The 17,298-nt window shown below is 43.8% G+C and overlaps 1 protein-coding gene across 1 annotated transcript in view; it reads right to left on the bottom strand.

Moving 5' to 3' along the window:
- The window catches only part of SFXN5 (sideroflexin 5), a 205,617-nt gene that overhangs the window by 68,985 nt on the left and 119,334 nt on the right, over nucleotides 1–17,298 (bottom strand). The window contains exons 7-8 of the mRNA XM_006862888.1: nucleotides 2,455–2,508; nucleotides 1,415–1,471 (exon numbers count right to left, since the gene is read on the bottom strand). Of these exons, the coding sequence (XP_006862950.1) occupies nucleotides 1,415–1,471; nucleotides 2,455–2,508 (111 nt within the window). The remainder of the gene's footprint in view (nucleotides 1–1,414; nucleotides 1,472–2,454; nucleotides 2,509–17,298) is intronic.

Raw genomic sequence — 17,298 nt, 5'->3', positions numbered from 1 at the left:
TTGTCTGTGGATATCCAGGGCTCATGTATGAGATTACTAACGAGCATTACTGAATAATCAGATGAGGGACAGTTTGCTGTCTACTAGGTAGCTAACAAATTTATTCTTGAGAGTGTCTCTAAATTCAGGTTCGATTTATTCAAGATTGTACTTTGGCTCTTGCGGACTTGTTTCACTTTTTTTTCAGCTTCAACTTGAACTTGCATATGAACAATTTATGGTCTGCTCTGCAGTTGGTCCAAGGCCTTGTTTCTAACTGATGATAGTGAGGAGTTTCTCCATCATATCTTTCCACAGAAGTAGTCAAATTGATTCCTGTGTATTATAACTGGTGAACAGGTCATCATGAATAGTTGTCATTTATGTTGCTGAGAAATGGTATTTCTAATGAGTAATCCATTATTGTCGTTAAGTACCGTGGAGTCGGTTCCAACTTATAGTGGACCTGCACAGGGTTTCCGAGGCTGCAAATATTTACGGGAGCAGAAAGCCTCATCTTTCTCCCGTGGGACAGCTGGTAGTTTCAAACTGCCGACCTTGAGGTTAGCAGCCTGATTCATAACCACTATGCTACCAGAGTAATCCATTGATCGCTTATAAAATTCTATCATGTGACCTCTGGTGTTGCCTTTGGGTTTGGTGTTGAAGTTGGGGGAAATAGACCAGGGGAAGAGTAGGCTCTGCTAGTTTCTTCCTGGGTAACTGAATAGAGTCTGAGCTTATTCCAGGTGCAGGGGGCCTGTCAGATTCCTCTTCTCTCAGGAGGAGACTTTGAGTTGTGTGATTAGCAGTCTGAGAGCTGGGATCAAGGAGGCCATTCTAGGCAGGCTTGGAGGAGGTGTTAAGGGAATTCAGTCCCCCAGGCGGCTGACAACCTGGAGCCTTTGTTGTGTTGTTAGTTGCCTTCCAGAGGGCTCTGACGCATGGTGACCTTATATGTAACAGAGGGAAATGTTACCTGGATTTGCACATCTCCATGATCACTGGCATGTTTGAGTCTACTGCTGCAGCTATTGTGTCAATCATGGGGGATCTCCTTGTTTTTGCTGACATTTATTTTATCAACTCTAATATCCAATCCAGGTATAAGAACTGCCCAACACAATTTCTGAAGCCAGCAGAGTTTATCCCTTGCACTGCCCAGGCCACATTTACATTTAATGGGCCTTTTGGATTTCAAGTAAATGGTCCCTCCCCAGTGAGGACCTCTGCCTGGAGACTCCTGCTGACCTCAGTGAAGAGCCTGAATCTACTACCCCCATCCAAAGTGCTGGTATTTTAAAGAAGGCATCCACCAGGAGGGCAACACTCCACCTAGAGGAGGCAGCCACAGATGGCGCCATGTCTCTGTAGGGAGGGGAGCTGGGACACGCCACCTGAACCTCACCACTGGGTGGTGGTCAGTGGTGCTCACCTTGGTAGCATTGCGGTTTGCATAGTTGACACAAGCGTTGTGGCTCTGGTTCAACCACTGAAAGACCAGAGGGAGAAGAGAAGTCAGAGAAGTGGTCACCACTCCTTGAAGCCTGGCCTGCCCCCAGAAAGACATGGGACACTGTCTCCAGCTCACAACTGATTCCATCCATCCCCTTAGTTACTGTGACCAGCTATCCCAGTTCTCCTGGGACTGTCTGGTATTAGCACTGAGTGTATGGAGTCCCAAGAAACCCCCTCAGCACTTGGAAAATCAGGGTCCCACCACCCCTATCCTCTCCTGAATCATGGCATCACTGCCCAGATCAGAGCCACTGTTTTGGATGGTCATTCTTTTTGTGGCACTTGCTTGGGTCTGCTGGGAAGAAGTGGGCATTCAGGCCCCTGGAATGACTGACAGCCCTGAACCTCTTTTAAAAGTACACTGCCTACTGTCCTGCACTATTTTCAGTGCCTGAACGTGGACACTGTTAGGAATTTTACCGGAGATAGGCACATTTTTCTTCCTGGCTCTGTCGCTGCACTGACACACAGAGAGACAGTCTCAGTTATTATCAGGGGCCACAACCCTGAATGTCGCAAAGAACAGACACAGGGTCTATGATGCATTTTCACCCATTTCACTACCTAGGGTGGGCTTCACTTCCCTATGGATTGGAGAAGGCTGATACCAAAATGAGGTGGTAGGTCTTGGGGTCACTGACAGTGGGACAGGCAGCTAATGGACAGAGTGGGGTGGTCACCAACAACCTGTCATGGTCTAGGTCAACCCTCAATGCTTCTGTCCAAGGCTTGGAGTGACATCTAATGTACCAACATGTACTGGGCCACACAGGCCTGCTTAGCCAGACCCAAGGATCTGGAGTTTCCCCTGTGGCTCCTGGGATAGGGAACAAGTTGCAAGTGGGATGACCCTAGCCCAGCAGCCTGGCAGGGCACGAGCCACGAGGCCAAGGAGTTCTTAGGTAGCACTTGCTTGGGCCCTTCTTCCAGGAGTCCTGCTTGCTGGGGGACTGTTACCTGCCAGAAGACAGTAGAGGCCAGCGTCTGGTTGGGCAAGAGAAGACCAACCACCTATGAGACAGAAAAAAAGGTTGAATATGCAATTAACAACAGCAACAAAATCCAACATTTTGCAAAGAAAAATCACACAGCCATGAATGAGAGAGAGGTGGATCTAAACAAACTGATGTGGGAACATGCCCACAGTAAGATAATAATAATAAAAACAATCATCAAATTGTGGAACAGGACGTGCAGCAAAATCCCATTTCTGTAAAGAAAAACATCTGATACATAATCTTCCCTGAGTGGTGCAAGCAGTTAATGTTCTCGGCCTCTAACCCAAGGCACCTCAGAAGAAAGACCTGGAGAGTGACTTCTCAAAAATCAGCCGTTGAAAATCCTACAGAGCACAGCTCTATTCTGACACACCTGGGCCACCATGAGTCAGAATGGACTTGACAGTTAACTGGTCTGGTTGGTCTATGTATAGCCATGTATACAACACACACAAATACACACATCTCTAAGCCTGAAAAGACCTATAGCCCAGCATGCCAACTGTTAGCGTTGGACGTCAAGTTACAGGATACTTTCTCAGATCCTATTAAAATATTTCTGCATTCTTTTCAACAATGGGCATGTATTATTTCCATAATCAGGGGAGGAAAGGCAATAAAACCAACAAGCCAATGAAAGGACTATGTATTCTTCCATTCAGGTAACTGGCTCTATCATGCCCTAAGCTATCCAATAGGATATTTATAAGGATTTAATAAAAATCATTTCAAAGACCTTAATTGTTTTTCAACTACTAAATTGAGGGAATTTATATCTGTTATCTCAGAGTCTCCATAAAGCAAAAACCAACATCATGTTGAAGTTACTAAATGAAATGTTGTCGTTGTTAGGTGCCACTGAGTAGGTGCCAACTCACAGTGACCCTGTACAGGGTTTCCAAGGAACAGCTGGTTAGTCTGAACCGCCATCCTTGCTGTTCAAACTGACTTTGTAGTCTAGTGCATTAACCCGCAGTGCCTCACCATCTAATTCCTAATAAATATTGAATGAATGAATGAATATCCATACACATGAGGCTAAGTATGGTTATATATTGTGTGGATTTCCCAAAGTCTAAATATCACTTAAGATCTAGACTCACTGATTTTTATTTATTTTGTTTAAGTCAAGATTAATTGTTTGATCTTGACACTGGGCTTCAAGGATCATGTGTGTCTCCCTATTTTACTGTTTGAGCATTTGTCTATAAAATAACATTTACCAAGTAATGCTACATATGGAAAAAATGAACACAGCCATACACATATTGACTTATTTATTATTCCTGTAGATAAAATGGCTCTTTGGCAAAGATTTCTGCAAGGAACAAGTATAAACATTCAATACTATGCAGTAAATCAAACTCTAGACATCCCAGCAGCATTAGTAAATCATGTTTTAAACATTAAAATGTTTTAAAACAGTGAACATACACACACATTTATATTTATTGGCCCATATCAGATTGAATAAAATTATATAATATAAAGTTCCTCCATAGCTCTAATGAAAAGTTATCTTAGAAAACTTTTCTCCCAGAATGAGACTCCAAGTCAATTCCCTTTGCAGTGTCAACTTAAGAGTACAAGAGTGAGGTCCGGAGACCTTAGGTCTTAGCTTCTCAGTATGAGCTCTAGCAGAAGGCAGTCTCTGTTGAGGCTCTAGCAGTCTTATTTACAGAGTGCAAGACTGACTTTAGAGGTCCTAGCTAGGTATAAAATTCTGTTGTCACATGGCAGGTGTGAAGTCAACATTGTCTGTAATACCATCGATCACCCATGCTAAGAAGGAGTCCATGTCCCTTCTTGTTGGCCTTCCAGTCAGAGGCCAGACCAGAGTTGAAGCTGAGCCGAGCGAGGCCTGAAGCTGGGATAATAAATTGAGAAAGGATGAAGGGTGTCATGGATTGAACTGTGTCCCCACAAAATATATGCCAACTTGGCTGGATCATGATTCTTTGGTTTGGCAGATATACAACAATCCCCCATGATGTGATCTGATTTGATAAGTCTGTTAGTTGTAAGAGGATTAAGGGTGGGATATAAAGCCCTTAATCCCTTCACAGCCCTAACCCATGTAAGGTGAGTTTCTGTGGGGTGTAACCTGCAACACCTTTTATCTTATAGGAAACAAAAGAAGGGAGAAGTGAGCAGAGACCAGAGGAACCTACTGCCACCAAGAAAGAAAAGCTGGGAGGGGAGTGGAGTACGCACTTTAGACCTGGAGTCCCTGTACTGAGAAATCCCTAGACACAGGGGAAGACTGATGCCAAGACACATGGAAATTTCCAAGGAGGGTCAGGCCTACAGATGATGAAAGTAGACAAGTATCTTTCACCAGAGCAAATACAGACAGTCTTCCCCTAGAGCTGACCCTCTGAACTCAGATTTCTAGCCATCTCAACTGAGAGAGAACACATTCTGGTTGTTAAAGCCATCCACTGTGGTATTTGTTATAGAAGATCTAGAGAACCAAGACAGAGGGGTAAGTGTATATATGCGTGGGTGATGGCCTCCAAAAAGTGAAGAGATCAAAGTGCTTGTCCATTGTCTGGGACTTTTCATATGAGCCCCCTAATCTGTCCGCTTATATATCTGGATGTGACATACATTATACATTGTCTCCTCCATTCCCTACTCCACCCCCAGAACTATACTAGAACCACAGGAACATCAATATCCTGTGGATTCACTGTAGTTACCAGACAACTGTTGCTCAGGACATTGCTCAATATATTACAGATTGAGTCCCTTTTATAAATCCACTTAGCAGAAATTGTTTTATAGCTTCTCAGGGTCAGCAGTTTTACTTCTGAACAACTGTTTTGTATCAGTCTTGCAGTCACAGAAACATTCCACTGTGTCTTTCTTTGTTTGGACTGCTAGGCCATACCTCCACGGCCCATGCCTGCCAAGTATACAGATTTCACTGCATGTATCATGTGCCCGAATCTCCCTCCTAGCTCCCTCTTATCTTCTTTTCCCTAACCTTCCTTTGACCTCATTTTCATCTTTGTGGCATATTATTTTTATAATGGGTATCAGGTCTTTCCGAGGATAGTCCAGAACCTTAAATAAACGGAACACGTACCCAGGTTATATTCATGGACTACATACATACCTCACATGGCTCTGTGACCAGTGAGCTTCTCACTTTGCCTGACAACCCCAGCCAGTCACCTGGCCTGGCATCCATCCTTGCCAGCACCTCTGACTTGTTTTCTTGTGAGATATTGATATTGTCAAGCATTTCCCCATAGGTCACATACCATAATCCTCATACTAACTCTTGGGTTCAGACAAAAGAGAGATTTCTTTACATATTTTTCAGATGGAAAACAGATTTGAATAAGTTTAGTGATCTGCCCAAGGCTTCATAGCAAGCTAGAATTAGTTCTCCTGATTTCTGGTTTGGAAGTCCTGGCTTCCTTAATTTTAGGGCGGAGTCCTGGTGTGGCACTGTGGGTTAATGCACTGGATTGTAAGGATGGTTTGAACTGCAAGGTTGGCAGTTCAAGCTCACCAGTCGCTCCTCGGAAGTGCTATACAGGGTTGCTATGAGTCAGAACTGACTCGACAGCACTTAGTAACTTTCTTCTCCAGCTTTTCCCCTGAGCACACAGAAAGAGGGCATCCAACACTCTACACCCATTTATCAAGCATCTTCTATAGACCAGCTCTGTGCTGCTCCCACTAATGATACAAGAAGAGAGGAATACATGGCCCCTCACCACAACAAACACAAACACAGACAGGAAAATGCATGAGAACAGCCTTTATAACACTTAGGCATGAAAATGCACAGTCTAATTAAGTACCTGGGTGTGTGTAAAAGGGTATAATCGTCTAGTTAATTCTGATTCATAGTGACACTTAGGGCATAATCGAACTGCCCCATAGCACTTCCAAGCCTGTATCCTTTACAGAAGCAGACTGCCTCATCTTTTTCCTAAAGAGCTAGTGGGTTAGGACCACAAGCCTTTTGGCTAGCAGCCAAACACTTACTACTGAGCCAACAGGGCTCCTGAAACCATGGCCATTGAGTTGATTCTGACTCACAGCGACTGGTTAAGACAGGGTAGGACTGCTCTGTAAGGTTTCCAAGGCTGCGATCTTTAGGGAAGCAGACTGCCACATCCTCCTCCGGCCCAGGGTCCAGTGGGCTCAAACTGCTGACCTTTTGCTTAGCTGTCTATTGCTTTCCCATTGCACCCCAGGATTCCTCTTGGGCGTATGGACAGCTGTTAAATTTGAACATCTGAGCAAGAATTCACAAAGGGGGAGGTCAGTGTTGACCTGGCTATTGGCAGAAGGAAGAGGTAGGATTGAGCTGAACATGTGTGTGTACATGGGAGCTGGGGGAGTCGGGAGACTGTCCTGACTGAAGGTTTGGGAAACCAAGAGAGAGGAGTATGAAAGGGTGAGGTTAGAAGGCAGCGGAACACCAAACTGAACTGGTCTAAAGGGGCCCTGGGGAACCATTTGAGGTGTGTCAACGGAATCAGGAATCCAATCCTCTAGGCTCTTACAATTAAGGGGGTGGGCAGCAGAAGCCCAAGGGTGCCAACTCCATTCCCTATTAAGCAAAATGTAGAACCATCTGTACACTCCCAGGAGCAAGAGCAGATATTTTATAACTTCCTTTTTTCTTTTTAAATCAAATTAAAAATAAATGTTCCCTTCAGTTCTCAGATGTATATCTCTGGTGCAACATGCCCACATTCCCTCCTGCCGCCCTTTCCAGAGCACAGCAGGGGGCGGGGAAAGAGAAGGATAAAGTGAGGGAGCCAACCCACTGGCTTCCATGCCAGTGGATTGCACCTCTCCCAAGAGGGATATGTTTTAGGCATGGCCATGCAGATGGGTGGAGAGAGCCCAGGATGCAGCTGGTACAAAGGCAAGTGGAAGGAGAGGGAAACAGGAGGCAACAGCTAGGATGTCAAGTCCTGTCTTGCTGCTATAGGACCTTGGCCAAATCACACTTCCCATCTCCATTTTCGTTTAGTTCATAACACGACTAGGGTCTCCTCCGTAGTTACAGCCTCTTGACTACTGTCCTCCTTACACATCTATCTATACCTAGGCTATTCCTTTTACCTTTAGTGGCCAGTTGTGGAGCCTAGTGATTAACACTCACTAGGTTGAAGGAGCTCTGGTAGCGTAGTGGTTACGAATCGGGCTGCGAACCTTAAGGTCAGCGGTTTGAAACTACCAGCTGCTCCGCGGGAGAAAGATGAGGCTTTCTATTCCTGTAAAGATTTACACCTGCGGAAACCCTATACAGGGTCGCTATGGATCGGAACCGACTCAATGGCACTTAACAACAACAACAACAAGGTTGCAGGAAGAGCGGGGCTCCAGTATGTACCAGTTGTGTGACCATAGGCAAGCTATTTGAACCCTCAGTTTTTTCTAACTGTTAAATGGGCCCACTCCTGGTACCAATTCCAGATGTCATGAGATGAGACAGTGCCAGGGAAGACTCTGGCACATTGCCTGACATGAAGCAAGTGCTCACTAGATGTTGTTCGTGTCACTTCTCTCCTCCTGTCTAGTTCTTTCCTAGCCTTTGCCGACCACTCTTGCCCAACACAGTCTCTCCTTTATCTCAATTCCACCATCTTCATCACAGAATGAGCATCAGCTATTGCCATCTCATCTTTGAACACAAGACCTAGCCCTCAAAGGATGGTGAGCTCCTAAGGGTAGAATCAAGTATGTGGCACACTGTTGGGCTGGGAAGAACACCATGAGTCTATTGACTATTAAGAACATTGACTGATCCCTAACAGGGAAAAACGCTGATAGATTGTGACAGTAGCCACCAACATGCATCTCCTCCAGACTCTCTTATTAAATTCCCAATTGTATGAAGTGTTGGACAAAAGCTGCAGCCCTAGAATTTGTGGAAGGGCTTAGATTGAGTTACTGGTCCCAATGTTTTACCTCTTTCTGTAACTACACGCTTGTTGTTGTTGTTAGGTGCCATTGAGTCAGTACCAAACCATAGCGACCCTATGCACAGCAGAATGAAACACTGCCCGATCCTCAGCCAACCTTACTACTGTTGTCACACTTGAGTCCATCGATGCTGTCACTTGGCCAATCCATCTTGCTGGGGGTCTTCCTCTTTTTCTCTGATCCTCCACCTTACTGAACATGATACCCTTCTCCAGCGACTGGTCCCTCCTGACAATATGTCCAAAGTATGCGAAGTTTGGCGACCTTGGCATCCAAGGATACCCTTACCACAGCCTTTTTGTGGGAAGAATATATTTCCCTGATTCTTTACTTTGCTTGGCCATCTAGTAACTTGGTTTGGCCAGTGGCTTATGGAATAAAGTGGTCACATGCCCGTCTGAGCCCAGGCCTTGGAGTTCTCATGTGTATCTGCCTTTCCTTTCACATTTCTTTCTTTTTTTTTTTTTCATTGTGTTTTAGGTTACAGCGTACACAGTGAATTAGGTTCCCATTTAACAATTTTTATGCAAATTGTTCCATGACATTGATTACATTTTTTCATAATGTGTCAGCATTCTCATCATTCCCATTCTGTGTGTTTGGTTTCCACTAATCTAGCTTCCTGTCACTCTTTAGTTTCTCATCTTTGTTTCAGGGTAAATGTTGACTGATTGGCCTCATATAATTGATTATTTAAGGAAGCAATGTCATGGATGACATTGTTTTATTTTATAAGCCAATCTAGTATTTGGATGAAAGTTGACTCCCTTTTGTGTTTCTGACTAGTCGTGAGGAGAGAGGCCCGATCTAGTCTGCTGGCTCAAGGGGGATAAGACATGAGGACCAGAGCCTAGTCTAGGTCATCTGACTCCCAGTTAACCACAGCACACCCACCCCAGCTGAGCCAAATACAGAACAGCCAAACCCCAACCATTTTCCCATCCCTAAGAATAAATGTGTAAGATGGAAGAATGGGTAAACTATGATGCATATACACACAATGGAATACTATACCACATTAAAGAATAATGATGAATCCACAAAACACCTCATAGCATGGATGAACCTGGAGGACATTATGCTAAGTGAAGTAAGTCAATCACAAAAGGACAAATATTGTATGAGATCACTATCATAAAAAGTCAAGAAAAGATAACACACATAAAATAAACATTCTTTGATGGTTACCAGGGATAGGTTAACTTGGGACAAGTGCTATACAATAAGGGGGAGGTCAGCACAACACAAACAAGGTAAAGAAACACACTAGGAGGCACTCAAGAGTAAAAGGCAACTGGTGGTGTAGGACAAGTACTGAACTGCTAGCCACAAGATTGGCAGTTCAAATCCACCAGCTGTTCCTCAGGAGAACGATGAGGCTGTCTGCTTCTGTAAAGATTTACAATCTTAGAAACTCTACATAGGGTCACTCTGAGCCGGAATCAACTTAATGGCAGTGAATTTGAGCTTATTACATATACAATCTTGTAAAAACAGTAATCATAAATAGTAATTTACAACTAGATACACAGATATGCAAGCTGAACAGGGTGGGATGGTATATGGGAGTACACTCAAGAGTATGTGTATGTAAGTTTGGCAGAGGATATTTCTATATATATATTTATAGATCCACATAGATAATACAGCATACAGGGGGCAAAGTTAGGAAAGTTCTTAGCCATAACTACAAGTCTTGAGGAACTGAGGTGATGGGCTTGAAGGCTTGGGGTCATAGTCTCAGGGGACATCTAGGTCAAATGGCATAACATAACACAGTCCACAAAAGCAATGTTGTACATCTTACTTTGGCGAAAAGTGGTTGGGTTCTTACAAGCCTGTGACCAACCATCTAAGATGCGATTATTGGTCTCTCCCTGTCCAGAGCAAAAATGGGTGAAGAAAATAAAAGACTCAAGGAAACAATGAGTCCAAAGGACTAAGAGACCACACTAACCTGAGACCAGAAGAACTAGATGGTGTTTGGTTACCCCTTCTGACGGCTCTGTACTGGATTTGATGTTGTTAAGTGCCATTGAGTTGGTTTCAATTCACAGTGACCCTGTATGGGGTTTCTGAGGCTGTAAGTCATCACAGGAGCAGAAAGCCTCATCTTTCTCCCATGGAGTAGCTGGTACATTCAAACTACTGATCTCACGGTTAGCAGCCCAGCTCACAATCCACCACACTACCACAGCTCCTATCCTGGATACAGTGGGAGAAACATGAACAACAAAATTAAAAATCATAAACAAGGCAAGACTTACTAGTCTGACAGAGAATGGCCCATAAACACCCTTCAGCCTGGAACTCAACTCTACACCCAGGGATTACCTTTCAGATAAACAAGAGACAGACCTAACAAGTGAATGAACAACATCTCTGAGGAACTTACTCCCCAGAATAATTAACCAAATGAGACCAACAGGCAGCATTTGCCCAAAACACAAATTCAGATGGCAGGAAGGTGCAAGCAAGATGGCTGACTGGAAATGTGAAACTCAGGGAGGAAGTGGGAAGTGTGCCGTGACACTGAGGGGATCACAACAAACATCACGAAACAAAATGCATATAAATTGTTGGATGGGAAACTAATTTGCTCTGTAAACTTTGACCCAAACCCCATTGATGGTGGCGGTGGCGGTTGTGTGCCATGGAGTCAGTTCTGACTCAGAGTAACCCTGCATAGGGTTTCCGAAGCTGTAAATATTTACGGGAGCAGACAGCCTCATCTTTCTCCTGAGGAGCAACTGGTAGATTTGAATTACTGGCTTTGCGGTTAGCAGACCAGCTCATAATCCACTATACTCCTAGGGCTCCTTCAAACCAAAATAACAAGTTTAAAAAGAATAAATGCTTGCAGATACCACTGAAATTTTATGGGTTTTTGTTACTCAGCACTATAGCAGCAATATAGCAAAAAGAACTTACATGAAGATTGCTACAGATGAAGAGTGACTATGTTGTCCTTCCTGGTAAAAAATTTTGTACCATTACTAATGTAATGTTGGTTCCTGGGGCAGCCTTGTTTATTATCCCACACACTTGGTGACCATTAGCCCATCTCTGGGGCTACTGTGAGAGGTCCAGGAATGGGGGAGGTCTGAGCCTAGTCTCAGGCAAGGTCAGGAGTGGGGCCTACGGCACACATAGAGTAAATGGGCTATAAAACATCACACTCCTCCTCCAGAGTGCTCTAACTATTGCATGACTAGATGAAGTCTCAGTCTAGAATCAAGGACCTCCCAAGATATCCTGGTCTTTTTGGTCAGAATCAGGATGTGAAAAGTTGAAGATAAGGTTAGAAAGGTCACTAGCCACAATTCTATGCATGAGAATAGTGGGACTCAGAAAGAAAGAAGGGATCAGCTTCCACCTCCTTAGCCACTTCCCATACAAAACTGACTCAAGTGATAGGAGAAAGAAGGTTTTTACAAAATCTAGAGAGGATACCAAATATGTGTCAAAAGTATTGTGTGGTGAAACTTTAAGTCAGGGGGAGGGAATGGAATCTTGCTTGGGGACGAGATGACAAAACTAACGTCCCTCTCACCCTCGGTTAAGTTTTTACTTGGCTAATCCTTCCTCATGGAGTCCCGGTGTGGCGCTGTGAATTAATGCGCTAGACTGCAAAGTCAGGTTGAACAGCTGGTCGGTGGTTCAAGCTCCCCAGCAGCTCCCCAGGATATACAGGATTGCTATGGGTCAGAACCGACTCTATAGCACTCAACAATAATCCCTCTTCATATGATAAAGATGAGACTTTCTGCTCCAGTAAAGATTTAAATTCTTGGAAACCCCATACAGGGTCACTATGAGTCAGAACCGACTCTAAGGCACTTAATAACAACAACAAAATCTCTCCTGATCCTTTAAGTTTTACCTTATCAGATATTTCCTCCAGGAAGCCTTCCCTACCTCCTCAGATGAGGGGTGATCCTCTGTCACATGTTCCCCAGAACCCTGTATGTCTTTTCTGTAGCATTCATCTCAGTAGTATCTCTCTACAGTCTCCCTTCCTTGAAAAACCACCAGCTTCAGAGGGATAGGACCACATGATGTTCACCTCTTGTCCATCAGAGTCCTTACTGGTAAAATAACAGTACTTTGACATCACATTCTTTCCATCTACACTGATTCAACTCAATTCTAAAATGTTCCTCTTTATTTTTGATGGACCTACTATGGGGAGTCCTGGTGTGGCGCTGTGGGCTAATGAGTCAGACTGCAAAGTCATTTGAACTGCAAGGTCAGTGCTTCAAGCTCACCAGTTGCTCCTTGGAAACCCTATACAGGGTCGCTATGGGTCAGAATCAACTCGATGGCACTTAACAACAACAACTATGGGCCCTGGTCCCTAGAAAGTTTTCTGTTTTTTTTTTTTCTTTGTACATTTCCTTCATTAGTTTATAGGGCTAATAACCTGAAATGTAAGGAGCTCTGGTAGCATAGTGGTTACGAATCGGGCTGTGAACCTTAAGGTCAGTGGTTCGAAACTACCAGCTGTTCCACGGGAGAAAGATGAGGCTTTCTACTCCTGTAAAGATTTACACCCTCTGAAACCCTATACAGGGTCGCTATGGGTCGGAACGGACTCGATGGCACATAACAACAACAACAACCTGAAATGTATTAGGGATGATATTTAAAGGGTTCCAGCCAATTAAAGAAAATATCTTTTGTAAAATGAATGTTTGTCCTTGACTAGCCATTTCCAGCTTAACCTGAACAACATTTCTTGTATAGCACCAACTAGGCCCAAATAGCTGGTATCCGGTTATACTGGAGGCGAGCCAGGAAAAATATTGGGATTGGGACTTAAAAAGATGCGTGCTAGAGAGTCTGGGTGAGGTGGGTTGGAAGAGGTCAGAAAGGCCCTGGGAATATGGTAAATCCTGATGGCAAGTGAGGTCCCACCTGGAGATGAGGTGACCCACACCAGCACATTCTATACATGGGATTTCTAAAACAATGTGGTTAGCTAAGGCATTCAAATGAGACTTCAGAGCAGAGAGCTCAAGTTTTTAATTTTCCAAGACAGAAACTGTATTTGGATTTGCTCTAAGACCAGTGGACTCACTGACTGGAAGGCCACGATCTGCACTCCTCAACCCCCCAGCTGGACATAAGAGATCTGATCACAAGTTTGCAAGGTGGTAGGGAGGGTACCAGAACTATGGGGAGCTTGAGGCTGAGGAGGGAGGCACATGTGCTGCCTGGAGAAGTTCACGCCAACAAACGAAAGCTCATTAGCAAATTCCTGGCAGCTGGGGCTTTTTAGGAGCCAAGGGTGCAGGGCACAGGTTGGCAGTGGGGGAAGTAGAGAGAGGACAGGAGACTTTCCCCAGCCACACATGCATGAAAAGGACAGAACTGCATACCTCTTTGTGGAAACCCTAGCAGTGAAGATATGTATGATAAGAAGTGGTCATAGCAGGTGGAGCTCAGGCAGGAAGATCCCAAAGAAGAATTAGGAATAAATTAGCCTTGGGAATAAGAAGTGTCCAGCAGTCCTTGGTGCACTAGCTTAGCTGTTGTGCTTATATATAAATTGGGATCTCTTTGCCACACACCAAAGAGGGGGGGAAAGTTCCCATCTTCAAATGTTAAGCTTAAAATAAGACACTATATAAGTGCCAGTGGATCTGTGAAATCTGCTGACTAAACTGGCACCAGCCTCTGGGAGAAAAGCAGCTCGCTTCTCCTGAGCTCTAGGAGTGAGCAGGGTGGGGCTGGAGCTATTCTCAGGCAAGGCCATGGAACAGATGTGAAGGGCCAGCTCACCTGGGCAGGAGGCAGCTTGGATGTTGTTCCCAGAGGTGTCATAGTCAAGGCAGCTGCCAGCCTTCCTTCTTCTTTTCATTGCTCAGGGACCCAGTTCCTAGCACATTCACTGGCACTCCCATTTCTATTTTGGTAAGGATATTTAGTGGCTTCTGCATGTGCATGTATCTTACCCACTTTATCAGACCAAGGACTTCCCTAAGGTGTGGACTGGAGCCTTCACTCTCCTTCAGACCAGGCGTTTACTGAGATGTATAGAGGGACTGGTGTGGCTGGAAGAGGCCAGGCCTAGAGTGGAAGTACTGGAGCAGCCATGATGTTCTCACACAGGTGAGACATTAGCCCAAGGAGGGAGCAGAGCCAAGAGGTGATCAGGTTGCTTGTCTTTAACAAAGTGCCAAGACAGATGACCATCAGTTAGGTGTACATGCAAAAGCTCCTCCAGGGCACTATTCTCAGGGCTAGGAAGTGGAGGTAGATGACCACTGCCATTTGGCTCTGTCATTGAGGCCTCCTGGCAGTTGTCCCAGGTCATGGTATCCAATTCGCCTTCAGCAAGTGCTCTTCAAAGATCTCAAAAGCCAGGACATTCTATTCTCATAATCTATCCATTTATCCACACAGTGATGTTTGCTTCAGGGCTGGAGAGGATATGTCCTGATAGTATCAGCTTCGAAAATGAACCTTCAAACAGTGTGAGTGTAAATCCACATCCAAGTCCTTCCTGTAGGGTCATACCGGTTAAACAAGTTGCTGTTGATCTGATTTTGATTCATATCTTCTGTCAATTGGGAACAACTGACTAACTTAAGAGATGCCAGCACTGTCTTTGTTGGCAAGGTGTTACTGCTTCTCACCCCGTATTTTCTACTCTTTCCTCATTCTATTTAGAGCCATGTTGTTGTTCGGTGCTGTTGAGTTGGTTCCGACTCATGGTGATCCTATTCACAACAGAACGAAACACTGCCCAATCCTGCACCGTTCTCACAATTGTTATGTTTGAGCCCATTGTTGCAGCCACTGTGTCAATCCAGCTCATTGGGGATCTTCCTCTTTTTCTCTGACTCTCCACTTTACCAAGCATTAGGTCCTTCTCAGTGACTTGACCCTCCTGATAACATGTCCAAAGTAAGAGAGAGAAAGTCTCATCATCCTTGCTTCTAAGGAGCATTCTGATTGTACTTCTTTCAACATAGATTTGTTTGATCTACTGGCAGCTCATGGTACTTCAAATATTCTTCATCAACATCTTAATTCAAATGCATCGATTCTCCTTTGCTCTTTCTTATTCATTGTCCAACTTTCATATGCATGCTGTTGTTAAGTGCCGTCAAGTTGGTTCCGACCCATAACAACCCTGTATAGGGTTTCCAAGGAGCAGCTGGTGAGCTTGGACCACTGACCTTGCAGTTCAAACAGCTTTGCAGTCTGGTGCATTAGCCCAAAGTGAAAATACCATAGCTTGGACCACACCTGGTATCTTAGTCCTCAATGTAAAATCTTTGCTCTTTAACACTTCAAAGAGGTCTTTTGCCTAATGCAATGTCATATGATTTCTTGACTGCTGCTTCCATGAATGTTGACTGTGGACCCAAGCAAAATGAAGCCTTTGATAAATTCAATCTTTTCTCCATTTATCATGATATATTTATTGGTCAAGTTGTGAGGATTTTTTTGTTTTCTTTACATTGAAGCGCAATCCATACTGGAGGCTGTGGTCTTTGACCTTCATCGGTAAGTTTTTCAAGTCCTCTTTGCTTTTAGCAAGCAAGGTTGTGTCAACTGTATGTCGCAATTGTTAAAAGAGTCTTCTTCCAATCCTGATGCCATGTTCTTCTTCATATAACCCAGCTTCTCAGATTATTTGCTCAACATACAGATTGAATAAGTATGGTGAAAGGATACAATTTAGATGCATACCTTTCCTGGGTTGATAGCATTCAGTACCCTTGGGTCTGTTTTAACAACTGCCTCTTGGTCTATGTACAGGTTCCTATGAGCACAATTAAGTATTCTGTAATGTCCATTCTTCACAACGTTATTCACAGCTTGTCGTGATCTACACAGTAGAGAGCCTTTGCATAGTCAATAAAGCACAAGTAAACATCTTTCTGGTATTCTCTGCTTTCAGCCAAGATCCATTTGATGTCAGCAATGATATTCCCAGTTCTATATTTTCTGGATCTAGCTTGAATTTCTGGCAGTTTCCTATCAATATACCGGTGCAATCATTTTTAAATTATCTTCAGCAAAATGTTACTTGCATATGATATTAGTGATATTGTTAGATGATTTCCACATTGTGTTGGGTCAGTGATCTCTGGAATAGGCACAAATATGGGTCTCTCCCAATTGGTTGGCCAGTTAGCTGTCTTCCAAATTTCTTGGTAGGCCAAGTGAGCACTTGCAGAGTTGCATCAGTTTATTTGAATTCACATTCCATCAGTTCCTGGAGACTAGTTGTTCGCAAATGCCTTCAGTGTAGCTTGGACTTCTTCCATCAATACCATAGGTTCTTGATCATATGATACCTCTTGAAATGGTTGAATAGCAACCAATTCTTTTTGTACAGAAACTCTGTATATTTCTTCTATTAATCTTCCATTTTTAATTCAATTTTTAAAAAACTTTTTATTGTGAACTGAGTGAAGGTTTATAGACAAAAGCATGTGTTTTACATGCAATGAATCATACACTTTATTTCATCTCAATGATTGCAATCTCATGCAACAACAATTATTCCACTTCTTCCCTGTGGTTTGTATTTCTGTTCCACCCACCTTTTCACCTTTTCTCTACTTTGTCCTTAGGTAAATGTTGCCCTGTTGATTTTGAATGATTGGCCAGTTCATACTGAGCATACTTTACCAGTAATGTTGTCCTCCCTATATGTCTATCTACTGATTGGCTGATAACTGGGCCACAAAGGTGAGTTCTTCTCAATACTTGAAGCATGGTTGAGGGCCACACAGATTCCACCAGTCTCTTTCTAACCAGTAAGCCCTGTCTTTTTCTTTTCTTAAATAATTTTGAGTTTGGGACCTTCTAGTGTAATCCC

The sequence above is a fragment of the Chrysochloris asiatica genome, unplaced genomic scaffold (assembly GCF_000296735.1).
Source record: "Chrysochloris asiatica unplaced genomic scaffold, ChrAsi1.0 scaffold00052, whole genome shotgun sequence".
NCBI lineage: Eukaryota > Metazoa > Chordata > Mammalia > Afrosoricida > Chrysochloridae > Chrysochloris > Chrysochloris asiatica.
The sequence above is the reverse complement of the archived record's forward strand: the minus strand, read 5'-3'. Positions and strand labels throughout refer to the sequence as shown.